The sequence below is a fragment of the Ambystoma mexicanum genome, chromosome 13 (assembly GCF_040938575.1).
Source record: "Ambystoma mexicanum isolate Mex_15411 chromosome 13, UKY_AmexF1_1, whole genome shotgun sequence".
In the NCBI taxonomy this organism is placed as follows: Eukaryota; Metazoa; Chordata; class Amphibia; order Caudata; family Ambystomatidae; genus Ambystoma; species Ambystoma mexicanum.
Window position 1 is genome coordinate 98694739 of NC_090938.1, and position 16567 is coordinate 98711305.

Below are 16567 nucleotides of genomic sequence, written 5' to 3' on the forward strand. Positions count from 1 at the left end.
GAGACACACATGACTATTCCAACCAATTGCAAGGTGGGAGGGTGGGGACAGCAAGCCCGAAACAAACAAAGCACTACACCCCAGGGACTGCACACTCTAGATGCAGACGAGCTTAGAAAAACAGATTGAGAAGGCACAGAAACACAAGAGGAACACACCAGACTAGCACAAACTAGTCAAAAAGCATTTGAAAAAAGCACACAAACCCCTCCACAGGAGCACATGAAACAGGTCAAAAACAGATTAAAATAAATGTACACCTACTCACTGAGCATCAACCAGCCCCTAAGGCTGCTTTCCAAGCGGTTTCCTTAAAGGCGCCATCTAGATTGTAGTCCAGAAGGTAAGTGGAAATGGCTACCAGGAACAGTCAGAGAAACACCTTACTATTCTCATCAATTGCAAGGGGGGGGGAGGGTGAAACAGGCTAACAATGTATTACAATCAATGTGGCATGATTGTTCAATATATTATATTGACAAAACGAATATAGTTTTTTAGTGTCTTGGTTTTTTTCACCTATTTTCAAGAGCCGCTCATAGGGGTGCTATGGACTGCACCCTAATTTAGTTTCATAATGCAAAAAGTCTTTACATACATCAATAACACTAAAGAAAGAATTGGGTTTACTACTGACCATAGTCATATATAACTACATTTTTGGGATGTTCAGATAAACATAGTGGATCACAAATTGACTATGACGCGTTTTATTAAACCTACTGACAGAAACCATTTGCTACATGCTGGAAGTTTCCATCCTAAACCCGCTACTGCAGGTTTACCTTTTAGTCCGTAATTAAGAGTTCCACGGATTGCGTCTGAACTTTCTGAACTAGCCTGGCAAGTACAGATGATGGCCTTCAAATTTCAGGAGAGGGCTTACGATAAACAAGCCCTCCAGAATGATCTCCAGAGATACTAAGGGCCTAATTCACAAAAGAGTTTTATATTGGCACAACCCCACTGGAAAACGCTCTGTGAATAAGGGCCAAAGTGTTTTGCAAAAGAAATTCCCAACATTAATATATGTTACCACATATTCTATACTATTACTATTACTAGTCCTAATTTGAAAACTATATTCTGAAAAAATTGCCAGCTGTTTAAGCATGATTTATGGATTTGAGTATTAATTATTTAAAGAACCAACTGTGTTTGCTAACGGCAACAAACATTCCTTGGGGAAGGTACTGCTGAGGGCATAGTTTTGAAGTAAACATGAAAACATGAGAACACAGTGATCGGCCATTGAGATGGGGTCCTTTTCGCAGCCTCAACTGTCAGCATTGTTAGTGCTTTAAGTGGGTATGAAATTGAGGGGGGGGGATCCTCATTTGAGGGCATGGCCTGAAAAGTACACAAACCATATTAAGGTATGCAAACAAGTTTATAAATGTATGTAAGCATTTATAGATTCGTATGAGTACCTTACTATGGTTTGTGTACTTTTCAAGCCATCTATTATAAACATAAAAATATATTACATATTTCTCTGTTTATAAAAGATGACTTGAAAGTACACAAACCATAGTAAGGTACGCACTTGTTTATATACCTTACTATGGTTTGTGTGCTTCAAGATGGCTTCAAAAGTACACAATCTATAGTAAGGTACGTACACAATTATATAAATGCTTACATTTATATATTTGTGTGCGTACTTTACTATGGTTTGTGTACTTTTCAAGCCATCTATTATAAACATAGAAATATGTACCATATTTCTATGTTTATAAAAGATGGCTTGAAAGGTACACTACTCAAGCCATCTTTTATAAAGCTTAGCCAACGGACAAAGCCCGAGGCATCTTTGTCGACAGAGCTTTATAAAAGATGGCTTGAATGGTGTACTTTTCAAGCCATCTTTTATAAACATAGAAATATGTATATTTCTGTCTATATAAAAGATGGCTTGAAAAGTACACCATTCAAGCCATCTTTTGTAAGACTTTGCCAATGGACAGCGACACCTCGGGCTCAGTGATCTGTGCGCTACAGAGCAGACTCGATCACCGAGCCCGAGGCGTCTTTGACCCTCAGCGAATCTGGGGGCTCTGTGAAGTTACAGTGGTTGACAGAAGTGCCAGACAGCGAGCCACAGCGTTGCTGAAATTGAGCAACGTTTTGGCTGGCTGGCACTTGTGTTGGTCACAACTTGCCTGACTTGAAAATGTCAGGCCCATCTCCCATTGTGGCTGTGGTGGGATAATGTGTCCCGCCATGGCGTGGTGGGACCGGGGGCCCCATTATGGCCCCCTTCTCAGCCCCACTTTTTGGATACTGCAAGGGCCCAGGCCTCGGCTGGCCCCAGCCCACTTAAGCACTGACAATTTGATAAGAGGAGCAGTATCCACCGTCCGTACACAGGTGCTATGATCAAATTTAGACATTATGCAACATGCGATTTGAGTAATGCTATTTATGGCATTCAATGCACTTGTGGCATTTTGTTTGTGCTCCAACAGGGAGAAAAGCCAAACAAAGATGGACATAGCATACATCAAACATCTGTACAAACAATGCAAAATCACCTGTGTTTTATACTTTACAGAATATAGACATTCAGTGGTTCAGGTGAGATATATTATTCTAGACTATGTACAGGTTTAAAAAAGAGTTGAAAATATCATGCAAAGGTTACAACTGTAGGGTTCTCCGACTCAAGGCAGCGTTGCTTCGTTCTGTGGAGACTTAGGGCTAGGAGGGACTACATGTCCTGGCATGCCTTGCTTCGGCGTGTGCCACCGAACTGAACAGCTGATGCCACACTCCACCGGCATGCCGTGATGCACCTGGCATACGGCAGACACCATATGCAGCATAAGAAGATGCAGAACACGGAAAACAGCTCTCCTCAGTAGAATAGAGTAAGTCGCATTTGTGCTTTGTGCCTGCACTCGCTTTGTTTGTTGTTCTCTCTGTAATTGCCTTTCCTGACTTCCTTGTTCGTCCTGTACCCACATTTCTCCCCCTTACCTGTTGCATAATTGTCTTTGTCTGCCCGTGTGCCAACTCTGCCTGCTTATTGACCTGCCTTTTGACTTGTGATAGGAACTTGGTTTATTGTCTGCTACATTTTTTGACCTTTTGCCCGCATTTGTCTATGCCTTGGATTTGTGTTTAGCATTGGTTTCTTGTGGAATCCCTGGGGATTCTACCTGCTCTAGACCCTGGACCCGGTCCTCCCTGCTGCCCAAGGTGACTCTTTTGTACAGAACCATTTGAGATCCTCCTTTTCATTCTTAGTTTTGTCCTCGTGTCGTCAGGATATGTCCCAGAGCATTTTTGTCATGCCTTGTGCTGTTCCTGCAGGCATTCGTGATCTATTGGGGACGCAAATCCAGTCACCAACTTGGTTCTTCTGCTACATCCTTCTAGCTCTAGGTGGGTGATTATTGCTTTCCATCGTGACTCTTAGGCATTACCTTGTCCTGACCATACAAATATCTCTTCCTCTTACTAACAGCCTGAGGGCTTGCGTTGTCGGCTCTGTTTCTTCCTCCTACCACCTTCTGACACTTAGGAAACTCCCTGTTGTACTTGGGATACCGCAGTGTGAGAGATTGAGGTTGGTTTTGTTTACTACTCAGACGTCTCATAGAACACCACTCCTTACACCGACTTGGTAAGTTTGACAACAACAAAGAGAGCTACAGTGGACAGATACATTGACATCTCTGTAACCTAAAGGCATAATTAAAGAATTTGATATTGAAGGTTTTCTTTGATTTGTTACATTTAGTTAAAATATTTTACCAAAATCCCAATCTATTATGGGATCCTTCCAGGCAAGAATAATCGTGTACTATATGCCAATCAATTTGTGTTATAATTTACCTCTTTTTTGATAGTTGAAAATGTATATTCATGAAGATTTTTTTGGTGAACAGAAATAAAACCATTGAAAGTTTTCTTCTATTTTGAATGAAGCGTAATTTGTTTTGTCATACATATATGTTCCAGTTTCCCAAATTATTAATTTAAGTAAATGGTATTCTACTAATATATATTAATTATACCTTATGCTTCTAAAACAAAGGGATTAGATGGTTAATGTATATACTTTACGGTTTGATTTCATTAGTTAATGTAACTTAATGTTTTCTCTTTTTTGTGTAATGTTGAAATGTTCTTTAATGCATATTAGTTTTTACTTTGTGATACATGCCTCATCCAATCTAGGAAAGATACTCAACAACTTTGTTTTCCTAATTTTGTATGGTACGTGGGAAAATACCTTTATGATGGAAATTGAATATATTGTGGTCCAATATTTAACCACATTAGTACTATCACTTAGTCTGGTATTCTCATGACCTTTTCTGCAGCATTCATACCATATGAACACACCTTTTACATTCTTGCATCTAAATTATCTATTTTGCCTGCATTATTTTAATATAAAAACATTACTACAGTATCTCCATATATTTTTTCATCTTTAACAATATCTTACATGTGTCTATATGTGTGAATTCACGGTTTATAAAATAAGTCTGAATTGTTTTCGGCCGTCGTTCCCTTGAAAATGACCAAAATGGTGACCTAAAATACTCCTGGTTTTACTTGAATGTTTCCCAGTTTTGGGAAAGGCCACATTTGTTTCACTTTGTATCTGTACCACTGTAGGACAAAAGAAGCTTGCCTCTAAAGTCCTACTGGAGTAGCATTTCGATATGGCCACTGTAAGGAATCAGGAGTAAGACACAGACAAGGGAGTGCCATGGTGGTTGGCAAAGTCTTTTATTAACCAAAGTAGAAAGGGGTTGGAGACAATCCTATCTCGCCCTAACTCTAAGAGGGGTTTCCCTGCCTCAACAAAACAAAATGTTGTCCATGTCAGAATGTCCAAAGTAACGTTCTCCATCCTGTGTCCAAATTATAACCTGACCCTTACATGATTGATTGATTGATTTGTTTATTTATAGAGCGCTTTACACCAAGGCTAACCTCAATATAAAGTGAAAAGGGAAACATCTCTCGAGATGGCCACTCGCAGCTTTTTTGGACAGTTCCGACATAAAGTTCCAAAGAAAGGTGCGGAAAACAAAACAAAGTTGCACAAGTCTCGGGGGCGGGGGAGGCTACCCTTCCCCTGAGTTTCTTCAGGTTTCCTATACTTCACACCTCTCAAGAGGTTTGGACCATCCCTTGACCTATCCCAGATTTCTACAGTTCACAAATCTCCAGGGGTATGACTCCTCGCTTGAGCTTTCCAGGTTTTCACAGGGTCAAGAAGCAACTCCACTTCTTTTAGCCTGCTGACAGCACAAGGAGGGGTGATTCCCAGGCCACAATTTGTCCCAGTTCCAGGGGGATTCGCTGCATTTCCCTGAATACCACACACTCCAGAAGGTTTCACAAGCATGAGAGTGAGTCCCAGACCCTCCACTGTCAGTCTGGCACACTCTCTTATTATGCTTTCAATTATTAAGATCAACACAATTGGGTGCAGGTCCCAGACTCACAATTCTTCTGCCTGGTATACTCTCCTGCCAGGGTTTTCTTGACTGGCTTAAATGTATTTGGGTGCAGGTCCCAGCCTCGCAATCCTTATTCCTGGTATATTCTCCTGCCAGAGTTTTCTATTAAGGAACAAACTTTCCTTCTTTCTCAATGTTAAACAATTTCAAGATTTGATATCTGCTTCTTTTATACATTGGGTCCTCGACTCGTTCTTGTCTGCGTTACTTTCTCTGAACAAATGTATCCGCCTACCAGGTCCCCGGTTCAGCTCACCAAGTTCATGTAATTCTTTTCTAATGGTATGCGATACACAAAGCATCCCAGCTTCCCAACTTCCCTCTATGGGCTCACCGGCTTCACTCCGCAGATTTGGGATCCTTCTCGGTCTTTGGTTCTCTCAGTGACTTTCTCCCTTGTCTGTCAGGTGTCTCGTCGGCTGTCCGGTTTCTGCGATGCCTCTGACTTCACTCGGCAGCTTTGACTGCTTATGGCATTCACATGGCAAACCTCCTGCTTCAGAGCTTCTTCTGATACGCCTCCAGGAGTTTCCTTGTTCCACACTGCAGCTTGCTTCCATCGGATTAAGTGAGACTCCTTCTTTCCAGAGGCTTTGTGTTTTGAATGTCCGAACACCTATCAAATTCTCCCAACAACTAGACAACGTCTCTTGCTTCTCAACCTCAGCAATCTTCATTGTTCTAGTCATCCTTCTCGTTTCAGTATTGCCGGACATTTTCAATAAGGATATGAAAGAACTTTGCTATTAGTCATGACTGGATGTTCTTGTCTAACATTAAATTATGCCATGGCGGATTGGGGAGCTATGGGGGTGCTGTCAGGCTCTAAGAGGAAAGGGGGATACAATGTCACACCTAGGGAGTCCACTTCTCCCCTTATGAGGTCTTCCCTCAGATAGCCACCCCAGGGTCATGATCTGGTACCTTCTGCCTTTCCCTGGCCACATGAGGAGAGACTTTCTCCAGGGAGGCAGTGATGACATCGCAAGATTCATCACACCACATGAAAAGGTTATTAATTCATATATTTAACCTTAATTTATAGGACACATTTATTCGTGATTAGGCACTCTTCATTGGAACATTTTCGTTATGCATAGGTATCCAACAAACACATTTTCTGACATAGAGCCCAAAGCTGGCATAAAAAGACCAGTTTACCTTTGTGACACCTCAGTATCTTTTAAGGTAAATATAAAACATGTTTCGTAGAGAATAATTGTGTACTATATATCAATATGTTTGTTTTTATAATTTATTTCATTTTCGATTGTTGAAAAGGTACATTCATGAAGATTTTTTGGGTGAACAGAAATTAACCTATTGAAAGTTTTCTTCTATTTTGAATGAGTTTACATGAAAAGAAGACCAAGAATAAACGTATAATCACTAAAATATTGATTTAAAATATATATTGGATTTTGTTTTCTTACAGCCTAAAGTTTACAACTACCTTTCTATATAAGTGACAAAGTATCCATTTTTACACTATTTGATTGAAACGTATATCTAAAATGGATATTAGGGCGCATTTGTTATTTTTGAAGATTGGGTTGTCTTAATACATTTACCCGTCCTTGACCAACATACTATTAATATTCTTTCTGCATAGAGATAATGCAAGTTGATACTCCTGAAGAAGGGTTTACCCCAAACACATTGGGGGTCATTACGAGGTTGGAGGTAGCCATGGTGCTATTAGCGCCATGGCTACCCCCATACTGCATACCAGGTCCGGGTCCCCTGAATGGAGAATTACGAGGCCATTTCAACCTTGGAGGACCCGGTATTTCCCCATTCAGGGAACACAGCCCCGGTACATCCCCATTCCCATTCGAGCCCCCAACTGGCTCAATGGGAATGGGGACCATGCTAATAACAGGCCCGTTATTAACAGGCCCGTTATTAGCATGCTGGTCCTTTAGCATCTCCCACTAAGGGCGCCTGGTAAAACGAGCCGCCCTTAGCGGGACCCGCTAAAAGGACCTCGTAATGCAGCGGTAAGGGGTTAACGGCACAGGCACCTTTACCAGTGCTGTTAACCCCTTACTGCCAAGGTCGTAATGACCCCCCACAGAGTTTGAAACAATGTGATACTATCAAAGTATCTTGACTGAACTGATCAATAAGCCAACATTACAAAGTCATATGTGAATTTATATTCAACAACCTTTTCGTCCATCACTTATTGAACAATTATGTAATTTCAGTATTCTGTCATCTGGAGATTTGGTGGGATTTTATGAAAAGGGGGCAGAATTAGGGTGTGGGTTTAAGCATTTTTAGATGGCTTATAACGTTGTTACCTTTTGATGAATGTGCACAAATGATTTTAGGAAGAGTATAGGCCCAACCTTGAATTCTTCTTTAAAGTCTGAATGGATTTTGTCAACTGGGACATAAGTTATATGTTGTTGCTTTTCAAAAAATAAAGCATGACAGATGTGCAAGGAGCATTGGGAAGGACCTGAACAAATAGGGCTATACCTTTGGTGACTGAGGTATAGCCGGTAGCCATGGGCAGTGGCCAGATTGTCTGAGTCCTGGCCTGTGGCCATGGGCACTGGCCATGGGCAGTGGCCAGATTGTCTGAGCCATGACACGGATAGTCTGGCTACTGGCCATGACCATGAAGGACTGGCAATGGGGTTAAAATGGGCATGGCCACCAGGAACTGGCTATTTCGTGATGTTTTTCAAAATTGGGATAGGTTTTAAAGGGAAAATAAATTCTGCCTGTGGCTAAAATTCTGTCCGTGGCTACAGCCCGAAGTGCTGCACAGGATTGCATCATCAGATCGCATACACTTCAAGACAATGCTAATCAGCAGATAATTACCAAGCACACTGAACCAGGTGCCCACATGGTCACCAGGCCACCCCTTGAAATCATTACCCACCCTTATTTGCGACCATAGTTGGACAAGACATTGGGATTGGATGCTGGACTCATTTCCACAACCTGGCAGCAATGACTGGGCAACAATCCACATGCCTTGAGAAAGACTTGAGAGAGTTGAATTACATGTCATCTGAGTTCTAATATAAATATAGCATCAAGAATGGTTTTGAAGACTGCTTCATTATGACAACAGTTACATATTGAATAACCCAGTGTTGAGGTGAACAGGGCTCACTCTCCTATTTGAAAACCTAACACTTGAAGAAGGACAGGGACCTTCACAAAAGACCCTCATCACTAGCGGCAGAGTAATCCATTTAAAGTACTTGGTGAAGTGCACCGATCAACCATTCTACTGCCCTGCAATTACTTGATAATTGTGTACTCTGATTTGATTATTGGGGCATGTAGCATGGCCGAACCCTAGGTTTGAATGGGAAGAAAAATAGTGCTCTACTGAATGACAACAAACCCCCGCGAGGAGCATCAGCAAGGATCTGAAAGCATGGTTTTGCAAATCTGTTTTGTGTTTTATTTTTCCAAAGTGTCCAAATGCAAGCACAAAAAATAGCAATATAATTTTGGTTCATGGACAATGGGCCTGGCCCTCGGCAAGTGCAATGCCTACTCTGAGTTACTTATTGGAGCAGGCGGCATGGCTGAAGCTCTAAGATGAAATGGGAAAAGAAATATGCTTGTGGCTGCAGTCCGTAGTGCTGGACGGGATTGCAGCAAACATGTGTGAGGAGCGTCAGCAAGGACATGAAAGGATGCTTTTGCAAATCTGTGCTGTTTTTTATTTTTTTGAAAGTGTGAAAATGCAAGTACAAAAATAGTGATAGACCTTTTCTGCAGTGGGCAGTGGCACACAAAATAGTGACGTAGGTTTGGCACATGGACAATAGGCCTGGCCCACGGCAAGGATGAATGCCTACTCAGATTTACTTATTGGGGCATGCGTTTGGAAATCTGTCCTGTGTTTTACTTTTTTAGAAATGTTTGCAACGTAAGTACAAAAAATAGTGATAAAACTCTTCTGCTGTTCAGCAAGACAAATGTCTACTCTGATTTGACTATTGGGGTACTCGCTGCTGATAACTACTCACATAAGTATGCGCTGCAAAAAATATGTTTGTTAAAGGAGGTTTATAGTTGTTTTATATATGTTAAAACAGGAATTATTAATAACTTATATGCAACGATTTAACATTATTAAACATTTTCATTTATGAAAATGCATTCAATTGACAGAAAAAACATTGTTAAAGGGATGATGCAGTTAAGATTGACCCCACCCATGGGACTCCACTGCCCCAGCAGTTAGCATGTGGCTTCCCACCTTTGCATCCCTTGGCACTGCCCTCCTGGGCTCCCATGAGCACTTGTATGCACTTCTGTCACTGCACAATGCATAGGTCTTCGTTGTGTGTCTTGTCTTTGTTTCTTGTGCGCCCTGAGGCACATGGGCACGTGGCGCGTAGCAAGAATTAAAATAAATAAATAGATAAATAAATAGGTGCATTTATAGGAGCACTATGTACCATTTTCTGGTATAAGTATGGGAAATGTAGATGCAAACGATTTGCAAAATATTGTTCAGTGGCAATTGGTGGGTGGAAGTTTAATATGTTGATAGGCTATATGTAGAGTTTTTTAAGTGATTGGTGGATATATGTGTGAATGGCTTAAAGCAGGTTGTGAGGGAGTGTTACAAAGATAACAGTATAAAGAGTAGAAGGGCTGTTTTGTGTGATGGTGTGCATGTGCAATCAGGGTTTTCTGAAAAGGTATGGGCTAGACAGGGGAATGCGGTGACTGCGGATAGCTATAAACTGCAATGGATTATGTTGTTTATTGTATACTAGAGAGAATTCCAGACAGAAAATTGTTTCTGTGCTTTTTCCTTTTTATCTAGTATACAATTGTCCATTAGTCCCATTAGCATAGTAGAAAATGCTAATGGGAATATTGGAGAATCTTATTGAATTTAACTACTTTACTGAAAAATGTAAAGTAGATGGAGTCTGTAAGATTATTTGTTTAGTTCTATTTTTACCTATGAAAGGTGGTTCCTAAAGGAACCTTTTAATGTTTTTTTTATTTTGTATTTATTTCTTTTTTGTAGGAGAGGCTAGACAGTAAGGTGGGGAGGGAAATAAGGGCAGGGACACCAACCACACATATGGAGGGGCAGGTGGACAGGGGAAGAGGTTGCATGTGTATTAAATCTAAGGTAGAGGGCAGTGTTTCTCATGCTCCTTAATTACAGCTTCAAAAGCACTTTAAAATTGCTCCACCCTGCAGCGTGGTGTGTTGCAGTAGATACAGAGTACTGTTGTTTTAGAAAGATATGGTTCAACAGCCTCTTTTTTTGCTGAATAGGTAGCTGGTGGGATTTCGTGTCGCACAGAGGTAGGCTGTGTGGTACAGCATTGGTTGAGGAAGATGAGGTAGAGGAAGACAGCCTTCTACTTCCTAAGAAAGGAACAGACTTTCTGAGAGCATTGCAGTGGCTGGATTTGGTGTGACGGTGCATGCAGGTTGGACCGTAGGAGTACTGCCCAGGTTGTCCGCAACTGAGTACAATGGTGCACTCAGTGCATTTCACTTTGGTAGCTTTAGCCTTTCCTACATTCCCAACAGTGGTAAAGAACTGCCACACCCATGATTTGCTCTGGGTGTTAGAGGTAGGTACTTCTTCTACTTCATCTTCCCGGTCTTCTTGATTGTCTTTTGAAGTATTGTGCTTCTTTCATTGTGTAGGTCCTCCAGCTGGTGGTATTGGCTAGGAGAGATGCAATAGCTGATGCCATTTATAAGATAAACAGCAGTTTTCCTAATATTTTTCCAAGTATATGCTGTGTGCTAGATTGTTAATGGATAATGAGTAAGAATAAGTGTAGGAGCTGTGCAAGGGTAAATTTTGAGCTTCAAAGTTCCTAGATGAGCTGAAAAATGCAGTTACGAACTGTTCGCGAAGCACGGACCCATTTGCAAAGTGCGGACACGTTCGCGGACACATCATCATGCTGTGTACATGCGCATGGTCACGTGACACTTTCCGAAAAGTCTGCAATGACGTCAGACTCTCATGAACATCGGAGAACGCAAAAACAGCGGAAAAAGTAGCAAAAAGTGTATAGAAGTGTTCAAAATGATGCTACAAGTTGGGGAATGGGGACACTTTCTAAATTGGAGAAAACGTTGCTATATTGAGGTAAGTATGATATCAATAAGTTGTAGTAAATTAGGTTGCACTAATAAAAACCCACAAAGTTCAGTGAAAAACTTTGTTAAAGGGACGTTATGGTTAACTTGCACTAATAAAAACCCATGAAATTCAATGAAACAACGTTGTTCAAGGAACGTTATGGGTACAAGTAAAACCGAAACCCCCCAGAAATTCACCAGTTACGGTAAGCTATGCAACCATAACTCGCGTCACCACCGTGCACTGCTAAGACAAACACCCAGTGCATGAAAGATGACATCAGAAATGTCATTGATGACATCACTGATGACATCAAATATTGAAATAATTTTAATGAGCAGTCCCTACAAGGGGTAGTGTTTGTAATGTTGGTAACAAGATGTCAAGGGTGATCAGAAGATCTATCATAAACTGCTTAATGTATTAAAAAAATGTTCTCATCTAAAGAAAACATTATGTTCGAGTGTTGTTGTTAATACAGGAACCTAATCATACATGCACATAGGCAATGGCGGCAGCATGTACCAAAAAAGTACAATATTTTTAATCTTGTAATTTCCTATAGTACATGAATAAATGCTACCTTATCGAAGTTTTGCGTAATCTTAAACATGGAATAAATAGCTAATAATTTCAAACTCACCACATACTTGTGTTAGTACACAAAATACATATAAAAACCCAGAATGCATACAAATTAGAGTGACATACAGTGAAACTAAAGTAAGGAAGAAAGAAACAACAGCAACAAAAAAATGCCAATTACATTATAGTTGATTATCATGTGCACAAATTATGTTTGAGGCCTGCTTATTGCCTCATGTATGTGCACTGTGAGGTCAAATCAAATTCTATGGAAAGTATTTTAAGAAGATATAAGAAAGTTAATGTATATATATATACATATAGCACCTTTTCAATTTTTAAAGTTCTCATTGGCACGTGTTATGATTGCTTAGCTTACCAAAACTGGCAAATTTCTGGTTTGTTTTGGTTTTACTTGTACCCATAACATGCAACTTTACCATAACATCCCTTTAACAAAGTTTCTTCATTGAATATATATATGTATTGTTTGTGTACATCAGACCTGACCAATCCAAGTCCATCTATTATTTTTTTATAAATGACAGCACAGAATGTATCAATAAATATAAAAATAACTTACTTTTTGAGTAGCTCTCAGTGATGTCAGAGTGCTGTGTATGATCAACCTGGTGGAAGGCCTCCAGTGGTGCTTCTGCTGGTTGGACCGGTAATGCTAGACAAGAGGTTAGTTCTACAAGCTTCTCCGGTGGGCCTACCCTTGCACTTTCAGAAAATGTTACTTCCACACAAAAATTTGCAAACCTCGGAGACCCCAGGTCCGATGAGGAACTTGGTGAGAAATATGGGTCTTCTGTCAATCGACGGTGTTGGGGACTTGGGTCGGCGTTCTGATAACAGGAAAGCAGTCCAACACTTGAAATACAAGAAGAAACCGGTTTGGTTGAAGTCTGCTCTTTAACAATTAATCCTTTTGGGGTACTTAGATCTAGCAACTGGAAACTGACAGAGGAATTGGGAGGCTCTTGATGGACGTTTGGGGCCATTTTACTACTGGTTGGTTCGAAGGGACTTGATTTGGCCCGTGCTAATGGTACCTTGACATCCAAGCTTCTACCAGCAACACTTTGTGGTTTTGGCTGCCACTCTATATAGCCCCCGTTGTCCAAATCCATACCTTGATGTCTTTGGAGACTTTCACCACGCAACACATCTGTGTCCCTCCGAGGACTTTTGACGCTTGACCATCTGTCTCCCTTTAGCTTTAAATGTTCGCAAGAGGTGATGTTCTTGTTAGGGCCAGTATCTGGTACATAGTTTGTTGTCAACATGGTGGCACCAGAAGCAACAGATGACATAGTCGATGAAAATCTTTCTTGTGCCGCAGGGTTAATGTTTTCATAGATCACCCTTTCTTTTGGTGTCAAACTGTAGAATTAAGATACAACACCCATTAGTAATACATAGATTATTGATTCATTTAGTGGTCACTGTTCAACAGTGAAAGGCCTCCTATGAGCTTCATCACGAGTTTGGCGGTAATGCTTTTGGAATTACTCGCCATCCCGTTTCATATTTACCACCAGGGGTTCGCTAAATGCAAAAAACTGCATTTCAGTGTGTGGAAATCAAAGTTAGCTCCGAAGGAGGGGGATTGATTAGAAGAAATGTACAAACTTGCTGATATGGAGGGAATAATATTCAAGTTGCTTAAGAAAAGTGCAATATTCGAGAGAATTTGGGGTAGATTCTTGGAACTATATTAACACTGTATTAGACTTTGTTGGGTGTTAATTTCTACAGTTGTAAAATTAATACATTGTAAATAAAAATAAATAAATAAAAACATTTACCACCACTCATTTTTTTGCATTTATTGCAGGATTAAGAGAGGCATTAAAGCAGAGTTAATGCCAATGTCTTGTATCACTAGAACTCCATGGGGATTTTTAAAGATTTACCCAGAGTGGTAATTCTGCTGAGTTAAATCTGACAATTTGTGGAGGTGAATCTACTTCACCTCCAAGGCGACGAGGTAAAACTGGCGACAATTCCATTACAGCCCAGAAAATGTGGCGGTAATGGAATCAGAGCCAGAAATTTACTACACCGCAGAACTCGTGATGAGGCCATATATGTTTTATTTTTTTTTTTAAAGTGTCATTTTGTGACCCTCTCCTCCGCCACCCGTGTCATCATCAGCTGCAACCTACTTGATTATCACAAAATCAAAATAAAACAGTCAGGCTAATGAACAGCCATCTGCTTGATTGTCCTTGGGCAAGGCTTTAGAGTGAGATTTCAGCTGACAGTGCAGGCCACAGTCCGTTCCTATAGGTAACGCTGTAGTGCTTCATTGATCATTACACATTGTGTTTGAAATACCAATGCTCTAGTGTTGTTAAGACTAACATTTCAGTGACGTGTGCAATGGTTAAACAAAGTGTGCTGGGAATTGGAAAGGGATTAACATCGAAAGAATTGTTAAATTGCCTATATTGATTTTGGTATCTGGAAAACTGATCTTACAGAAGTTCTCCAGAGCCAGAAAATGTAAAAGTAGTGCTTGGATCTACAAAATGTCTAGCAAGTCTTTTTATTTAATGTGTCATTTGTTTTCGAATAGTATACTAAAACATGAAGTATTGGCGTACAGGCCAATCACATGGAGATGTGGGAAGTGAAACATGTTGGCCGCAAATCCCAGCCATTTCTGGCATCCTGACTCATGTCAATGGCCCCATCCACACAATAGGGTAGTGTTTAGATTTCTTTTGTAAACATGTGGGTGGGACAGGTGGGTGTAGGCTTGCATGGATATGTGCGTGGCGTCGAATGACATTAATCTCTGGGGTTTTGTTTTTCAAATGTAGGCAGGTCTGGGCATACAACAATGCAGACATGGACTAGGAACGTCACAGACTGACAATATATTCTATACAGGCAATTAGGCTCCAAATACCAGCATCCAGGATGTTCCTGTGGAATGGACCAAGAAGGGTGATGATGTGGAGGCAGGAGCCTGCGCAGGGTGGACAGAGAATGGGCAGGTTGAGCAGGGCTTGGGATCTCACCTCGCAAAGTGGGGGATAAAGGGAGATATAGTTGTCTAGGTGTGGTGGGCAGAGTTGGGGAGGGTTCATGTTACCTTACCTCATTGCAGAAGCATCAGTTGTGAATGCCAGTGGAGTTGGCGTGCTTGAATGGTTCATATCCACCTATCAAAACAAAAGAATTGAATTACGTCCCTGTTTGAAGTATAGCAACATGCACAGTGTAGTTGCACTCGGCATCTGGCTCACACTGGGTGGTGGGTCTATGATTAACTAGCTGCAATTGTGCCAGCATAGTGAACCAGCTTCCCTATGGTGGCTGCCCCTGATCCTTGATTGGTGGGCTAGCCAATGATGTTCTTTGGATAAGCCATCAGGGCTGTTTTTCTCTAGTCCTGGCCTTGCAGGGCCAGGCTTGTAAAGGAAGACTTGAAAGCGCAAGTGGCATCATGCACAGAGCTCTTTTCTAAAATGGATGCACTTGAAAAAACTGCCCTTCAGGACAAAGGGCTCTTCGGAAGCTAAGCCTTTTGCTTAGACTTTACTTTGTCATCTTTAGGCCCGTTTTGGTATTTTATTTGGTCCATATGCACTGATTCCCTTTAGCGATAAACGTTCTTGCTACTCTCACAATGCACATAAATATTCAGAAATTGTCAATATATTCAATGCATTAATGTTGAGGTGGTTATAGAAGAATTATATCTAAAACTCCAGGGAAGGCAAGAGGAGTCCAGTATCTATTATCTATAAACATGAATCAATCTAAGACTAACACAAATCATTCTAAAACTAACATGAATCAATCTAAGACTAACATGAATCAATCTGAGACTATCAATCTAAGACTAACATGAATCAATCTGAGACTAACATTAATCAATCTAAAACTAACATGAATCAATCTGAGACTAACATTAATCAATCTGAGACTAACACGAATCCATCTAAGACTAACATTAATCAATTCAAGACTAACACGAATCAATCTAAGACTAACATTAATCAATCTAAGACTAACACAAATCAATCTAAGACTAACATTAATCAATTCAAGACTAACATGAATCAATCTAAGACTAACATTAATACATCTAAGACTAACAATAATCAATGTAAGACTAACGTGAATCAATATAAGACAAACATTAATCAACCTAAGACTAACATGAATCAATCTAAGACTAACATTAATCAATCTAAGACTAACATTAATTAAGCTAAGACTAACATTAATCAATCTAAGACTACCATTTTCGTCAAAATTGGGGGTTCATAGTCAGCTTCAAGGCCTCGACCTCCTAGTTCTCTCCTAACCAGCAAAGAAGGGTTCACACCTTGAATTTATGGGGGCCACATGACATCTGACT

The 16567-nt window shown here is 40.5% G+C and overlaps 1 protein-coding gene across 2 annotated transcripts in view; it reads right to left on the reverse strand.

Moving 5' to 3' along the window:
• The window catches only part of PTPN22 (protein tyrosine phosphatase non-receptor type 22), an 851713-nt gene that overhangs the window by 106690 nt on the left and 728456 nt on the right, over nucleotides 1–16567 (reverse strand). For both annotated transcript variants that reach the window (XM_069633366.1, XM_069633365.1), the window contains exons 12-13: nucleotides 15298–15362; nucleotides 12767–13572 (exon numbers count right to left, since the gene is read on the reverse strand). In XM_069633366.1, coding sequence (XP_069489467.1) covers nucleotides 12767–13572; nucleotides 15298–15362 — 871 coding nt within the window. The remainder of the gene's footprint in view (nucleotides 1–12766; nucleotides 13573–15297; nucleotides 15363–16567) is intronic.